This window comes from Penicillium waksmanii, assembly GCF_028829765.1.
Source record: "Penicillium waksmanii strain IBT 27052 chromosome Unknown utg000001l:1.0-4852451.0:1.0-4856178.0, whole genome shotgun sequence".
Classification (NCBI taxonomy): Eukaryota; Fungi; Ascomycota; class Eurotiomycetes; order Eurotiales; family Aspergillaceae; genus Penicillium; species Penicillium waksmanii.
In genome coordinates, this window is record NW_026643248.1 from 2,864,084 (window position 1) to 2,880,174 (window position 16,091).

Here is a 16,091-nt window from a genome sequence, read left to right on the forward strand (position 1 = left end):
GGCAAATAATCAATGCGAGCTCGCTCAAGATCAACAAGCTAAAACAATAATGCAGATGATTCATTTATCAACTCATAAGACTCATCTCAACGGTTCAGCCAATCCGTTCCCCGACCGTGCCCACTCTTGCATGAGGTCCAGATATACTACTTCTGCGATGCCTTACGCTGGTCGGATAATGCGACATCAGCCTCGGTGGCTGGAGGGTTACTATATTTCGATCTTCGGATCCAGGTGTAGTGTACCCACTCCAATTGGGGCTTTCCCTCGTCTCCAAGGAAGGCCCGTAGTGATATGCGGGTCGCTGCAATGCGAAATAGCCACCGTCCAGTGAGTTCGAGATTCCATTTGTCGCACTAGTGGCTGGCATTGTGCGTGATGATCGGAATGTGGGGTATGCTTGTGGTGTCATGAATGGAGCGAGTCTTGATGCCGAGGGTGACACGGCATGACCTGATTCTCGAGCTAGACCGGCATTTGATAGGGCGACAGAAATTCGACTACCAGCGTTGCGCCCCGAGCTTGTGAGAGAGGACGTTGTGTGTGAACGCTGATGGTGTCTTTGACCATTAGGCTGCTGGGTACGGTAGAGCCGGGGTGACGCTGCCGGGGTTAGTCCATGGGAAATGCTGCCCCGAGGAGAAAACGACTCGGCATGGGTTGGGCTGGCAATATTTGAGCTGGAACCCCATGTTACAACTTGGGATGGAAGCTCGAGTCGCTCGTTTAAAGATAGCCAGGCGCGCTCGTCCTCGTCCATAATGTCGGGCCTGGATTCACCCACGGCACTGGGGGCAGACGAAGATGAGACCGAACTGATCGGTTTTTCGTGCACGGATCTCGATCCGTTTTTGGACTTTGGTCGATTAGAACATGATCTCCAACCGCCCACGCCTTCAAAGTCCCGTCGCTCGTCTCCGCTCACAGGGAGACCGAACCCCGTGGGCAGATTATGGGCTTCGACCATGCTTCGAGCATAAAATTTCTTTGATCGTTTGGATGAATCATCTTGGGCCTCAATGATAGACCAGGACGAGAGCGAGTCTTGGCTCTTGCGAGAGTGGATCAGGCCATACACCGAGTTGCGTCTAGAGTTACCCGCTGCAGGAGTGACAGGTTCGGATGGGGCAAAGGTTAAGAGTGAGGAGGTAATCGCTGGGAGTGTAAAGAAATTGACGATGAACTCGTAGACCAGCTCGGTATAAACCACGATTAGTCGCACGAATAGGGTGAACAATGCGAAGACGACGGTTATCCAGGCGGAGATGAGCAGTGGTATGCAAATGAGACCCAGCACGGGCAGCGCCAGCAGCGTCGTCAGCAAGGCGAACATGGGGAGAAAGATATGATCATCGTAAGAGGCATTCAAAGGAAGAGAGAAGAAAAAGAAGAAGAAGAAGAAGAAGAAAGAAAGCAGAGAATGCGATGTGATGTCAGCTTTGATTTCCGAAAGGTCGAGGTCTGGCAGACGCGGAGAAATGCATGTGACACCCTCAAATGCGGAAGCCGCAGTGACTCCAACTACATTTCAACTACACTCCACCTCCAATTCACCTTGCATTTCTACCAATGTCACTCTCCCAAACTCAACCTCAACCTCAAGATGTCTTCCCTTGGGAGCTGGGCATATACGATGCCCATTGTCACCCAACAGACACAATGGCATCAGTCGCGCAGATCCCCTCCATGAAAGCGACCACGCTTACCGTCATGGCAACAAGGGCCCAAGACCAAGAGCTCGTGGCAGAGACCGCTCAATCTCTCAATATCACCGATGAATCCACGCGATCGCCGCGTATTCTACCTAGCTTCGGCTGGCATCCATGGTTCTCACACCAAATCATCGACGACACAACAACCCCCACAGCCACAACTTCAACCCCGCAATCCAAAGAAAATCATTATATTAACGTCCTCACGCCATCTCCAGCCTCCGACCTGGACTTTATCAACCAGCTGCCATCACCTAAACTGCTTTCCGCCCTTCTCAATGAAACTCGCGCGCGACTCCGCCAGTTTCCGAACTCTTTAGTCGGTGAAGTGGGGCTGGACAAAGTATTTCGACTACCGGGCGTGTGGACAGCAGAGGAAATTTCCTCCCGAGATGAAGATCTCACGCCCGGCTCGAGGGAGGGTAGGAAGCTTTCTCCTTACAAGGTGAAGATGGACCACCAACGAACAGTATTGAAGGCCCAGCTCCAACTCGCCGGCGAAATGCGGCGACCCGTCTCCGTACATAGTGTGCAGGCACACGGGGTCGTGTTTGACTTATTCAAGGAATTGTGGATAGGCCATGAAAAGGTCTTTCTTTCGCGGCGACAAAAGGAGAAACTGAAGGATGCCGAGGGGGCATTGTCAGATGATGACAACGACGACGAAGATGAACAACGTGGACCGAGCAAGACCAGCGAGATGGAACAATCACTGCCATTTCCGCCGCGTATCTGCATGCACTCCTACAGCGGGCCTGTGGAGCCTATACGACAGTTCTTACATTCGTCGAATCCGTCCGATGTCTATTTTTCCTTTTCAGCAGTAATTAATTTTAGCGGAGCGCCGGCGAAGAAGATCAGTGATGTTATCAAGGCTTTGCCAGATGATCGCATTTTGATCGAAAGCGACCTACATATTGCAGGTACGCAGATGGATGATCTGTTAGAGGATGTTTCACGGCAAATATGTCAGCTACGAGGGTGGGATTTAAGAGACGGTGTGAAGCAATTGGCGGATAATTGGAACCGCTTTGTATATGGATAGCGAGGAGCAAGTCTGGAAAGACTGTTATCTCTAATATGGGGCATAATTGGCGTTCTAACTTGCTACACTGTTTGGTGACGATGAACGAGCATCGAAAGCGACTACAGTCGACGCCGTTCTAAAAAGCATTAATCAATCATTGCATTGATGGACTAAGACCGCCCGAAATTAGCTAGATGTATCAGTGACAAATAGAATAGCTATAGCTAGCTGCAGTTTCAAGAGGAAAAAGACAGAGCCTCGCGCACAGCATAAGGAACCGGTCTCTTCTTTGCAACACAGACAACTCTCGGAGTCGTGACCCCAGCACCCCGTCCAGCCTCCTCATATGCCTCCTCGATAAGGTCATCGAGATGTTTCGCCTCTTCCTCCCGTCCATCAGCCTTCATCTGGCCATTGAACTCCTTAACAGTCATCAGATGAATCTCGGTATCATGGCAGATCAAGTCCGGCCGTCCATGATAAAATGTCAACTGACTCTCCTCAAACCCATGCTTGAGCAAATGCAAAGGTAGATCAAAAACCCAGTCATGGCGACCCTCTGAGTGCACAAAGTCTCTGATCTTGTCGAGTGCCTTGGTCTCAAGTTTTTCGTCGGTCTTTTCAACATAGGTGTGTGCGGTACTCAAATCATCCCACTGGATCCAGCCACCGGGCTTAAGCAGCTTGATCACATTCTTGATCACGGGGCTCGGGTCTCTGCCTGAGATGGTAAGGAGGAGAAGACGTAGATGGATCACGTCATATCGCTCCTCCAACTCGGAGGGGACTTCGTCGAAGATATTCCAGTTGTAGAGGCGGTGGATATTGCTGGGGCGCCAGGCAGGAGGCGGGAGTCGGGAGAGGTTAATGTCAATCCCGTCGAGGATAGCGTTTGGGAAGTCATGAGCCGTGTCAAGAAGCCAGAGGCCTGTTCCTGCAGTGATTTCGGCAATACGAGGATGATCTCCAACTGCGTCTCTGATGATGGGGTGCAGGGTATAGCCGAGGCATTGTTTCCAAATGAGGTATTGGTAGTTCAGGCGCTGGCTTCCTGCGTGGCCGTTGTCGAGGAGGTAGCCCTTCCCTTCGCGCAGGCCGAAGCCAGCGGTATGGTTGAGGGGCGAAGTCTCGGTCATGTTATAGAAGAACTTGAATGGGATCAATGGATGTATGGGTAGAGAAGAAATGATAATGATGATATTGAGTGATTGATAGATAGGTGAGTTGGAGGGATATAGAGCTCTATTTATGTGAAATCGCCACGGTGAACGTCAAGGAGCCATCGTACTAGTTTCCACAATGAACTTGAACGAAGTCGATCATCGTTCGGAAAAGAACATTCACCAAGCTCATGCAGGCTGACCCCCCCGATCATGGATAATAGAACTTGACTACGGAGTACTCGTACACCGTCACAGATCTACAAGTCGTCGACTGATCTTGGAAGCTACTACTAACCAATCAGTAGCCGACCTCGGGAAAATGCGCGCCTCTGGCCAGTATATCAGACTCCATGCATAATTAATTGTAGGCCCGTATTTCAGATACCCAGCCAGGATTTCTCCTCATTATAAACCCCAGTTATATGAGCACTTAGCTGTTTTGATACTGTGGAATTACAATCGCTACGCTAATGCACGCCAAAAGGGCTCAGATCCACTAGCCAGAGAGCGAACGAACTCCTCTCTTGGTATCTGGCCCTCGGACTCTTCAACGCGCACTGCAGAATAGGATATCTAGTCTCGGGCCTCATTATAAATCTACATTTGGTCAATATATGACCACGACTTGCATTATATGGATTCATCACATTTTCCGTGAAACCATAAAAACAAGTACTATCGCTAGTGGGGTAAAACGAACAAAACTCTCACCTCGGGCTCTTTTAGTTTTACTTGTAGCGATTGACGCCTCAGTTTCCTAAAGAGGTCTCGGAAAAAGAATCCTATTGACACACATGAGACTTTATGGATGTCACCTGATCAACTATTAACCCATTTATTGCTGAGTAACCAATATCAATATCGATTGTACTACTCAGAAATATCTTCAAGCTCCACATGGGCTGAACCACACGAGCTGAACTTCAGCCCGTGCGGAGTCACCACCTGCATAAGTGACTATGCTACTAGGTTGCGCCGTCCCGAAAAAGCAAAAATCGAGACTATTGCCAAGAAAGTTTCTGCGGAGCCGAGATTCTCACTGCAGTACAATGTAGATCTGATCGATCGGCGTCTATTGCCCTTCAGCTCGTGCCGCGATGCAGGCGTAGTAGATGCGTCATCAGATGTCGAACAGGAAAATTTGGTTACCACCTGCTGACCATGTAGTATCATATTGTCAGTCGGTGCCTGTGAGTGTGCCCCCACCATCAAGGGGAATAATACTCAGACGGTTTGCCTACTGTGCCTGATTTTCTCTCCGATTATCTCCCACTGCTATTTCCTACTGAATCATTCAATCGACCTCTTGTGGACCTGTCCGAATCATTGGCCCTCCCACAAATAGAATAAAATAGCACTTCACTTGGATACGTGATACCATATGCTTTGTTGCCTTGGGATTACGATGACGGTGGTGCGGCATGACCCATCGGCTCATATGAGCGCGACAATTCAACTCTTGAGAAACTTGCGTGATTTAATCAGCAAGAGAGAAACCATCGTTCTTGACGGCAAAACTCTTGACATTGCTTCTATTGTCGCTGTTGCCCGCCATGGAGTTGAGCCCACTATCGGTACAGGGCTCGCCAAGCGCCTCGAGATCTCCGTCGATACTCTGGCCGACATAATTTCTCGGAAATGTGTCATCTATGGCGTCAACACCGGCTTCGGTGGTAGTGCCGATGCCAGAACCGACGATCTGATCGACTTGCAGACGCATCTGCTCCAATTTATCCAAAGTGGAATCATCACTTCTGCAGACAAGGATCCGATTAGCAATTCGGACCGGGAGTCGTCACATATCATGCCTCTATCCTGGGTTCGAGCCGCCATTATTGCTCGAGTCAACCAGAATCTTAGGGGCCACAGCGCCATCCGTCCCTGTGTACTCAAGAGCCTGATTGATCTGCTGCACAACGACACCACTCCCCTAATCCCACTGAGAGGAACTATTTCTGCATCTGGAGATCTAATGCCCATGGCGTATATCGCTGGGGCAATCATGGGAAACCCCGATGTTTTCGTTCAGGTCGGCAAGGGTGCAGAAGCTAGAGTTATGCCTTCCTCGGAGGCATTGAAGATGAGCGGGCTCTCCGCATCAGGACTTGGTCCAAAAGAAGGGCTTGGGCTCATCAACGGAACTGCTCCTTCTGTAGCAGTGGCAAGCTTGACACTTTATGACACGCAGCAGCTTGCGTTGCTATCTCAAATATTGACGGCTTTCACTTCTGAATGCTTATCCGGGAATGTGGAGTGGGCTCTGCCCTTCATTCACGAGACTCGCCCTCACACTGGGCAAATTGAAGTGGCAAGCAATATCCGGCGCTTCTTGAAGGGTTCCAAATTCGTTGTTGGCTTAGATGGACATGAAAAGGAGAAATCTAAAGATGGCCTCTGTCAAGATCGGTATTCAGTAAGAACAGCTCCCCAGTGGATCGGACCTTACCTTGAGGACCTTCTCCAAGCGCAACGTCAGCTTGAAGTGGAGCTCAACTCGACGTCAGACAACCCTCTAGTAGATACCAGCAGGCAGGACGATGGTTCTAGTGGGAAAGTCTACTCTGGTGGAAACTTTCAAGCAACCGTCGTCACATCAGCTATGGAAAAGGCTCTTTTGGCTATCCAGATGATAGGACGGATGCTTTGGTCCCAGGTCACTGAGATGATCAATCCGGCTACAAACAACGGACTCGAGGCAAACCTCAATGCTTCGGCAGAAGTTAATTTCACCATGAAGGGAATTGACATCAACATGTCAGCGTACATGTCCGAGCTAGCAGCCCTAACACATCCGGTGTCCGCTCATGTCATGTCAGCCGAAATGCACAATCAGGGCATCAACTCACTAGCTCTATTATCAGCCCGGCGCACTATGGAGGCTGTCGATCTATTGGCACACATGAGTGCCTGTCACATATATGTGTCATGCCAAGCTATCGAAATCCGGGCAAACCACCTACGATTCATTTCCGATATCCACGGTAAGATGGAGGCATTCATCGCAAGCGGAGCATTTGATAGACTTGGATTGAATGGTTCTCAGAGTGAGACATTATGCATCTCAATGATCTCTACTATCCAGTCAAGTTGGTCTCGCACAAACTCCAACACCTGGGAAGAACGCGTTTTGTCTGGAATTGAGGCCGGCATGTTGTCGGTCAACGATTTTGTGGCCACTCATAACCCCGACTGCTCAGTTTCAATGGTGATGACATTTAAGAAGCAATTCCAGAGCATTATGTCTAGCACAGCTAAGGCAATATTTAATACCGACCCAGCTCTTCTCCCCGAGGAAGTGGTCCCCCAGCTTGGTATTGGAACAGCACAGCTTTATATCTGGGTGCGCTCGAAGCTCAATATCCCTATGAACCGTGGCCTCCAAGACGATCCCCTCTATACCGCCCAAAGAGGTCTACCTACGGTGGACAAAGCGAGCATCGGAAGTTCAGTAAGTATTATATATGAGAACTTGCTAAAGGTTGGAATGATGGATATGATCCTAGAGGGTTCAATGCAAGATAAGAAATAGGCATATGGCATGATATTGGGAAATTATATAGTACTAGTAATCCTTGCAATTGACCCGGGTTGTTAAGAAATTCAGGCTTGGAGCGAATCGAATTAAAGCCACAGCTATAACATATTACCACAGGGCTACTAGTAGTACTAGTAGGTGTATAATCTGGAATACATGCTGCATTTAATATACATCGCCTATACTAGCATAACCACAAATTTCAAGTTGTTAATGTAAAATATTCCATACTATTTCAGGGAAACATGGATGGATTGAATGCATCGGCGACCTGGCGTGGTATCGCATGACTTTCGAACAATCGGAAAAATCAATCAATTTAATCAACCTATTATATAAATACAGAAAAAGTGGTTTCTGATCAAATGAGGCCGTATTCGATCAACTAGGGGTTTCCGAGAGGGTATTGGACGATCGATAGGTCGAGTGCATATGCGCCCCTCGTGAACACCCCGGAGCCACAGGCAACAGTCCAGTTAATGCATCCTCAACTGCAGCAAACACCTATTGGAAAAATATCTGCAATAATTTTTGCGTTCTAGATCGAGTGGGCTTGAATTTTGGAGGCTTTTTGGAATTTCTTCTTTCAAATCCAAGTGATTGCTTAGCTCCCGGTCCCCTGCCATGTCATCTCTATGGTGCCTTCTGCATTCCTGACGTTCAACCAGCATAATTAGGAATTGGGAAATTCCGATGGTACGGTAGCACTGAAACCCCTGTTGAGCCCAGCGGTCTGTTGTCCACGACTCCAGCTAGTATAGCCAGCCCTCTTTCCAACCATTATCTCATGCGCGTGAATAAAGCCCTACTGCGTGGGCCATTTTGAAATAAATAGTATTTGCGGAACATTCTTCCAAAAGTCGGTGTGGTCATGTCATTTTCCAACCTGAAGTTAAGTGATGTGTTCGTATAAGGTCTGTCGCTCGACTACTATGTCTCTTTCTCCTATATAGTATAGACCTCTGTCACCTACATACGATCCATACACAGCCACCTTCATCTCTCTCTATTTCCTCCGTACACTACGAACACAATGTCTGTCCCAAGTCGAATGACGTGGTTTTGTCTGGCGCTGATGCCGTTCGTTCGGGACAGGAGGATCACCCCTATAAAGTTGCGGTGTGCATGGGTTATGATACATAAAGGCGGGAAACACCCCATCCCATCAATGGCATATGGAAAGTTCTGCAGGGTAGAAAAGCTAGAAATTGGTCGAGATGGAACCAGCGTCAGCGGTTGTATGAATCACATGGTCGTTGCCTTGTTACCTCGTTCCGGTACCCATTCGCCTGTACCTAGTTCCTCCTCTTCTTCGTCTAACTCCTTCTCCATAAGCTTATTAGTTTCGTTGTCTGTTGCTAGTTACACGTTGCCTGGTATTTATTGTCTCTTGATCTTCGTCGAATCGGAGCTCTTCATAGTAGTTATCAAAGTGAATCATCTGTATGAGGGCTGTCTTGTCTACGACAACGATAGAACCGAAAATACGCAGAAGCAAGGGATCTATCATCTGAATTGAAATGGAACTGAAAGAACTGTATTTATTTTACCCAGTCAATCTTCCTGCGGTTATGTAACAGTGTATATCTCTATTGGAAGAAAGGGTTGTATATGTTCGTGTAAGGCATGGTATCGTACGGGTCTTTTATATAAGCCTCGTGGAAGGCTGTGCCTCTGCGTATCTCTTATCTCGTCTCGTTCGTGGTTGTGTCAGAGCCGGGGGTGGTAATTGTTGGGAGGGGGTCGTTGTAGGTAGTGTGGCGGTGAAGGTGAAGGTCCCAAGAGCTGTGTTGTCATCGGGACAAAGCTTCGGGTATATACAAGGGAGGAGAGCAAGCAGGACGAATAGACTAGCCCGGGATCCAGCCGCCGTCTTGCATCATATCCGCCATCGGGGTGTCTTGCCAATAAATTTGGCGCCACTCGTTCTCCAATTCCATGAGTCCTTCCATCGGCATGGAGGAGACAGGTAGATCCGCATCCGTGAAGGAGAAAAGCTGTCTCCAATCTGGATAATCGCGGCTCTGTTCCATGTGGTCCACCTGCATGGGGGTACTCGAATAGGTATCGTTTGTTTCCAATGGCCCCACATTGAGTCTGAGGGGTGCAGTGATCCAATTATCGAATTGTGGAGTGGCATGTGCTTGCGGGGAAATTGTGGTATGCTGCATTGGGGTAGATTCCGGGGTAGGAACGCCGAATCCAAGTGGCTGGGGTGTTTGAGAGGCCATGACAGCTGCCGCGGCGTCTGGTGCCGTGACAGGTAACTTCGTTGCTTGGGTGCCATTGTACGGTGGCTTGGTTCGATCAAGACGCAGGTCATCCTGGAGACGCTTCGAGTCTTCAAAGAGACGAAGAATTGTACCTGCGTGGACCCAGTATTGAGCCAATTCTCGCAGAGAATAAGAGGCCGAATCGAACCGACGAAGCGCGTTGATTGCGAGGACTGGATTCGAGAATCGAAGTTCGACCCGGACTTGGATCATGGCGGTGAATAGCGTGTGAACGCCAGTGTACCAAAGGAACTTCAGGCGATCGTTAAGTCGAAGCTCTTCGAAGATGGAAGCAATGACACCTGCTGCCGCACTACAAATTTCTGCATCGTGCGGCCCGTAGTCGTCTGAGTACGCCGAGGCTCGGGGGTGAGGTCGGTGTAGCAGAATGAGGAAGTTGTTGTACGTCAGATGGAGCATAGCAGACCATGGATCCATATCAGATGCTCGGAGTCGTAAATTATCTGGCAGTTTGAGAGACCAGTTGGCTAGCGACTCGTCGGCTTCTTGAAGAACAGCCTTCCGTCGTTCGTCGGATGCCCGAAGGCCAAATCGGTCCCGAATGAGATACGAAATCATCGTACAAAGCTCGGTGAAGTTGATTACGAACTCTGTTTGAACGTGTGGGCCACAATTCTCAAAATCTGCGGGCGTTAATGGTGCCACATCTGAATCATCCAAATTTCTAATCTTGGTTAGTATGCATCGGCCATGCGTGAAATCGGTGTTGTCTTACATCGCTTGCGGTCGGCCGTATGAAAGTGAGACCATGACATCAAACTGTATGATAATGTACCAAACTCGCCTCCACATTCTCCTGTCTCGAGTCACGAAGCGACTGGAGACAGGGTTTCGATGCATTCCCAAACCAGTAGCAATTCGTGCAGCTACGCCGACCCAAAAGTGTGCATCTGCAGCAACATCATCATCGGCGCTATCTGAATGCCAGGTAAGGAGCAGGGCGACTTGTACGAGGATATCTCGATTTCGTTCAACGCGATTGTCGAACAAATACTTTGTACGACGGAAGAAGATCTCTTTCAATGTGTCTCGCTCAGCCTTGCCTCGAGTGACATGCGAGCCAACTAGCAAGATGGCCTGCAGAAGCAAAACTGGCGGTGGATCCGCAGGGTCTCGGTTTCGGTATTGCGTCATGAACAGATCTTCGTCCACGATTGGGTATCCTGGATTGACGTAGGTAAAATATGCCTGCACCAACTCATCCGCTAGAGCTGGCTCAGGAAGTGTCAATGCATCCATTAAGAGCTGGTCGTGACCAGTCTTCATCTGTCTCCGGGGAATTTCATTGCTGGCGAAATGGTATACATCATCATCTTGATCGCGCTGTTGACGAATCAAGAATGACATATTAGAATGCTCATGACCAACGTAAAAGGCCCGCACACCTCGCTGGATCTCTCGTCTACCAGAATCCTCTTCGTCGATCAATTTGACGAGATGTTGCTCCATTTCTGTGTGGGCTTCATGGGCATGCGACAGGTCCGGGCCTTGGCGTCCGAAGGGCTCCGGCTGAACATTCGATAGAAACCCATGCTGTGTTGGACCACCGGATAGCGGTGTCGAAGATTGGCCACTCGAAAATGCCGTGGGAAAACTTGGAGGTAAGGCAGTTGCCGCTGTGACGGGGTTGGCGACCTGGTCTAGGGTTGGTAGAGGCCGAGATCGGATCGGAACGGGGTCGAGGATCGACCGCACCGCCAAGCGCTTCTTTTTTTCGTGGATGCGACAATCGGACTTTCCAGAGCTGCGACAATTGGTGCATGGAAGCCCGACGACGCGGGCATCGCAGCGGACCTTGCGCCGGTGGCAGTGGACGCAGGCGGCGGAACCTATTGTAGAATTTAGTGTCACTGGTCAGCAACGATAGCTCAGGCGACCTAGTTCTCGGGAAGCTTGAAGGGAAGCTGGGGAGACCATGGGCGACATCATGACCAAAAGTCAAAGATAATACAGGATTGGGGTAGAAGAAACAGAAATGAGGAGCCAAAGCACATACCCTGCTTGCGCTTGCTCACCCCGTCAGCCGGGAGCGGCGAGGGGGCGTTATCGTTGGTGGAGGACATGGCCGGCGAAGAAGCATCGACATCATTCCCTGTGCAGACCAGCCACTGCCCTGCACTATTTTGTGGAAGTGTCATTCACGAGGAGGTCTCAAGGCATTCTGTAGTAAGAACGATTGCCGAGCGTAGTAGAGCACGAAAAAGTTCGGAAGGTCTTGGGGGACTGCGGGTTCGGTCCCTGCCCGGCACCGGGGAGGGGCTCACGTGGATGCGGAGGCTTAGGTAATATTTCGGAGGCAAATCCCGATAATTGGTTGTACGAGTACGAGAAGATAGATAGACTTACGCCTAAAGTTTACTTAGAAGTATCTAGAAGTATTTTAACACATTGCTCAATCCATAGCTGAATACTGATCTCAATTCACATCTCTTTCTCTCATAACATACTATTCAGAGCATCGGCAACCCATACTATGTCATGCGCCCAGCCAATCACGAGACCAGCTTATCTGATACTCCGTAGATTGCAGCTGGTTGGGAAACTTAATCTCGGGAACTATAGGAACAACCATACAGAAACTACAGGAATTATAGGAGTAACAACTTCAAGGCAAGGACCTCACTGGCCGCGGGGGTGTCTCATTTCTATCGGAAAGCCTGTTCATGCTCTCGAAAAAAAAAGAAGACATCGGTCATAAATACAAGTTGCCATCATTTATCCCGCCAAAACTTCCGCATAAACTCCAGAAGTAGGCTCAGCAGTCTTTCCCCCTGAGTGGGGGGGCCAACCGCATCGCCACTACAAATAAAACGAACCCAAAGACGCATAAACTCGGGTCCCGAATATACCCTATGGAATAAACCCGACGCCATCTCCCCGAATATCAAAATCCAAAGCGCTCACCTCCTTAGTACGCGTCGGCGCCGGCACCGTTGTGTGGTTCACCAACCATGGGTGCATACCCGTATGCTGAAGGGTCTTGCTGCGAGGGGTCCAGGCTAGGGTTCATGATGCTGTTGGCCCCCTCCGCATTGTCGGGGAACCCGGGGCGACCTTGGCCAGCGGTACCGGGGATGGGTCCACCGTAACCGCTGCTGGGGGGGTCTCTGGTTCTCGCCGCGGGCAGATTGAGTCTCGCGATACTTGGAGAGGTAGATCTTGAGGGCCTCGGCGTAGTTCTCGAATCCAAGCGAAGTCATGGCAAACAGAATATCCTCGCCGTTGACCGTCTTTCGTTTCTCTTGCTGGCACTTTTCCGAGGCTGTTATACTCGTTAGAATTCGCCACCCCCTCTCAAACAGACATGAGATGGATAAGATACTGACCCTCACTAGTGATGAATGAGATGAACTCGCTCACGCATTCTTGCATGCACTCTTTGGCTTCCTTTGCGATCTTTGCGTTTTCAGGTAGGGCGAGCTTCATGATGCGAGCGACTATATAGATTGAATATTAGCATGGCGACATCCAGTATGCGACGGTCTCAGTGATCGCAGAATTATCAAAAGCGCAAAGGGCGAGAGATAAATTCCCATCGAAGTCCCTCACGCGCGTTTTCACGCATCTCGTGGATATCGTGGGGAGGGGAAGATTCTGAAAGGGCGGACAAAAAAGGCGGGGAAGACAGAAGCAGCAGACGGTAGTGGTCCGTCATCAGCAGCAAGGTACGCGCAAATCAGAACAACCGAAAAGCCTGCAAGGCGATGCAACTAACCATTTGCAATCGGAAGCCACCGATCTTGCTCTTTCACCTCGAACTCGCCCTGTGCGATCGCGTGGTCGTGCGAATCTTTGTCCATATGCTCCTGTTCTTCGCCCGATTGCACCTCGGGGTCTACCTCCGGTTCCTTTGAGGGCGAGGTCGACGACATGATTATGAATGAATATTTGAACGCCTCGGGGCGGGTCCTTTGGGCGTCAAGTCAAGGCAAGGGTTCGGTCTGTTGACACGTCCACGTCAGTAAATCCCGAATGACTGGTGCGCGGTGCGCGCGCGCGATTCAACTCCGGTGTGCGGACACAGCCCAAGATCGGCTGTGTATGCGGAAGTGGGTATGGGATGTGGGTGGTCAGGTTCAGGTCAGGGAGGGGGGGGGGGGGCTGATGTGGTATTGGCTGGGTACGAACACTTCGCGGCCGCCTCGAGAATGTCAGCTAGGGTGGGCAGAGAGACTTGACAAGTACTGCAGCAGGAGCTCCGGTATACTTGCGACGCGCTCGTGCGCAGACCCAATCAGCCTCCTGGGGGCTAAAACGGGGATGGATGGCAAAGGTTGGAAGGGTATAGTTGCGATCGCGTCACACCAGCTGCAGTGCAAATACCAATGCGCGCGCGCCTCACGCGTTGGGATGGGACTTCTTTGAGCTGCTTGGGGGGGGGGGGGGGGTGGAGGGATGTGTGATGCAACGCGGAAGCGGAGGGTGTGGGTCGGATTGGGGAGAGCCCAACTTCCGTCGCACGTTGTGCAGGGTTGCGCGGGGGTAAAGCAAAGCAAGAACTAACCTAAGCCTGAGGCAATGAGGCAATAAAGTGTCCAGGGATCCAATGGACGTATGATTCTTCCGATTCGTCTGGGGTGGTGTCAGAGCGCTGAGGGGGAGTTTGGGGGGGGGAGGCCCAGCTTGAGAGCAATTGGCGAACCAGAACTCCCTGATCGAATAGGAACCCGGGTTGACCACTCACCAAGTAGGACGCAAGTCAAACGATATATTGACCCACCAAGAGATCTAAGATAGGGATAAGGTTGAATATGAGTTTCCGACCGAGCCGCGCGAGTCGAAGAGAAATGGAATGGTCTCAGAGAAGCAAAGAGAGAGGAGAGGAGAGGTTCAGCTCGAAGTTGCAACTGCCTGTGAGTACCGGTATTGTCATTACCCTATCCATCCCCATCAATTCCCACTTTCATGTGTATTTGTGTATTTGCATTACACTACTTCTCAAGTACCACCACCCATATACTAGTATAAGTGTGTACAATGCATGATGACTGGTCAGTTGCATGACAACTAGAAGAAGATTCATTATTGAGATTCTGATTTGCGTCAACGATTCTCGTCGATCCATGCCCCGGCAGGTTGGGTCCCCAGGGCCCGACGCATCTGGTTTGTTCGATGGTCAGGCATTCAGGCTTGCATCCACCACCATGCAGGCGAAGGTGAGAAGATCTTAGGTACCCATTGTTCTGGATACACTACCGATCATGTGTACGGTGCTCAGGCATTATGTCAACTGGGCTAGACCTCGCTTAGCTGCACAGTGAGACTAGAGTGACGCCAGTGAAAGGTATATCGTAGCCCGTCTACCCTCTACGATCCATGGAGGTCTACACGATCGGCTTAGAATATCAGGTCCTTCGGGTTCTTTTGGTCTTCACAGGTCCATGCCTCATATCATTTTGATTGTTTATTCCAAATGGCCAAGTGAAACGCTAGATTTAATCTGGTTGGATGCCTTGCCCGAAAACGAAACGCCAGTAGCCACTTGCTCCTCCGTAGATCATTGCACCCGAGGAAACCGGTAACAGATTATACACGAGAGTAGAGTTGCTCATGGCTGTACGACCTGGATGTTGTTCTTCTTCTGTAGCGCGGAAAGAAAAGCGGTTAGCCTCACACGATACAAGTACTTCTCGCCTTGGAAGCTCTAGGGAGCGGTTCAACTCACCTTCCAGTTATCCAGATCCGACTGCTTTGTCTTGTACTGCTTCAACATATCCTCCAGCACCTGCTTCAGTCCGTCCGAGTTGGTCTTCAATGTCGGGAGGACATCCTGGACAGTGCGCTCAACAAGAACGCCGTTCACCATGCGAAAGCATTTCCGATCTTGAGGGAGAGGGTCAAGTGTTTCAATGACAAGCCTAGATCACAGAGAAAAGAAGTTGAATCAACATTATGTTTCGAAGTTTGAGCGCCAGTCTGGGTTCGAGGTTGTAGGTTTCTCCTCCCCACCTGGAACACAGTCCATGCTCATGGCTTTTTACAGACAGCGCAAATCAAATGCTAACTCACTTGTGCTCCTCGGCCTCTTGCTCGATATCCCCAATCTTCTGTGCTAGTTGCTGGAGGGTGTTCTTGAAGTTGGTGTACTGAAGCTGCAGCTCTGTTGTGCGGAGTGGAGGGGTCAGCTAGCGAGAAAATTGATGAGAGAGTTCCGGAGGGGGAGCTTACCCTGCTGCTTCTTCGGGTCAATTTGTTGTTGGCTCGACATGATGATGTTGTGCGGACTCGATGCAATGCGATTCAGGGAGCTCAAAAGTTGAGATGACGATGCGGGGCGGTTGCTGAATGTTGCGGGCGGCCGCCGCGGTGGAAACTCTCAGCACAAGAAAGAACAGAATATGGATATGGATACGGAAATGT

General features: G+C 50.1%; 7 protein-coding genes across 7 annotated transcripts; 2 read left to right on the forward strand and 5 right to left on the reverse strand.

Annotated features, from left to right (window-relative positions):
- Positions 1–94: 94 nt before the first annotated feature.
- Positions 95–1,333, reverse strand: N7481_001044 (uncharacterized protein; the record flags this gene model as incomplete). Its single annotated transcript, XM_057260263.1, has 1 exon — positions 95–1,333. The coding sequence occupies one exon, from the start codon at positions 1,331–1,333 to the stop codon at positions 95–97; it is 1,239 nt and encodes a 412-aa protein (XP_057128095.1).
- Positions 1,334–1,569: 236 nt separating this feature from the next.
- Positions 1,570–2,757, forward strand: N7481_001045 (TatD family hydrolase; the record flags this gene model as incomplete). The annotated part of the gene is made up of 1 exon (XM_057260264.1): positions 1,570–2,757. The coding sequence occupies one exon, from the start codon at positions 1,570–1,572 to the stop codon at positions 2,755–2,757; it is 1,188 nt and encodes a 395-aa protein (XP_057128096.1).
- Positions 2,758–2,975: 218 nt separating this feature from the next.
- On the reverse strand, positions 2,976–3,875 carry N7481_001046 (class I SAM-dependent methyltransferase; the record flags this gene model as incomplete). The annotated part of the gene is made up of 1 exon (XM_057260265.1): positions 2,976–3,875. One exon carries the CDS (start codon positions 3,873–3,875, stop codon positions 2,976–2,978), a length of 900 nt encoding a protein of 299 aa, XP_057128097.1.
- A 1,432-nt stretch (positions 3,876–5,307) lies between these two features.
- On the forward strand, positions 5,308–7,431 carry N7481_001047 (aromatic amino acid ammonia-lyase; the record flags this gene model as incomplete). The annotated part of the gene is made up of 1 exon (XM_057260266.1): positions 5,308–7,431. The coding sequence occupies one exon, from the start codon at positions 5,308–5,310 to the stop codon at positions 7,429–7,431; it is 2,124 nt and encodes a 707-aa protein (XP_057128098.1).
- Positions 7,432–9,287: 1,856 nt separating this feature from the next.
- On the reverse strand, positions 9,288–11,794 carry N7481_001048 (uncharacterized protein; the record flags this gene model as incomplete). Its single annotated transcript, XM_057260267.1, has 3 exons — positions 9,288–10,395; positions 10,447–11,560; positions 11,728–11,794. 3 exons carry the CDS (start codon positions 11,792–11,794, stop codon positions 9,288–9,290), a joined length of 2,289 nt encoding a protein of 762 aa, XP_057128099.1.
- An 845-nt stretch (positions 11,795–12,639) lies between these two features.
- On the reverse strand, positions 12,640–13,603 carry N7481_001049 (nuclear transcription factor Y subunit beta; the record flags this gene model as incomplete). The annotated part of the gene is made up of 4 exons (XM_057260268.1): positions 12,640–12,745; positions 12,801–12,993; positions 13,058–13,168; positions 13,447–13,603. The coding sequence occupies 4 exons, from the start codon at positions 13,601–13,603 to the stop codon at positions 12,640–12,642; spliced, it is 567 nt and encodes a 188-aa protein (XP_057128100.1).
- A 1,676-nt stretch (positions 13,604–15,279) lies between these two features.
- Positions 15,280–16,044, reverse strand: N7481_001050 (putative prefoldin subunit 2; the record flags this gene model as incomplete). Its single annotated transcript, XM_057260269.1, has 4 exons — positions 15,280–15,312; positions 15,397–15,589; positions 15,741–15,831; positions 15,900–16,044. Coding segments are annotated over 4 exons (462 nt in total), but the record flags the coding sequence as incomplete, so codon positions are not given.
- Between the last annotated feature and the right edge of the window lie 47 nt (positions 16,045–16,091).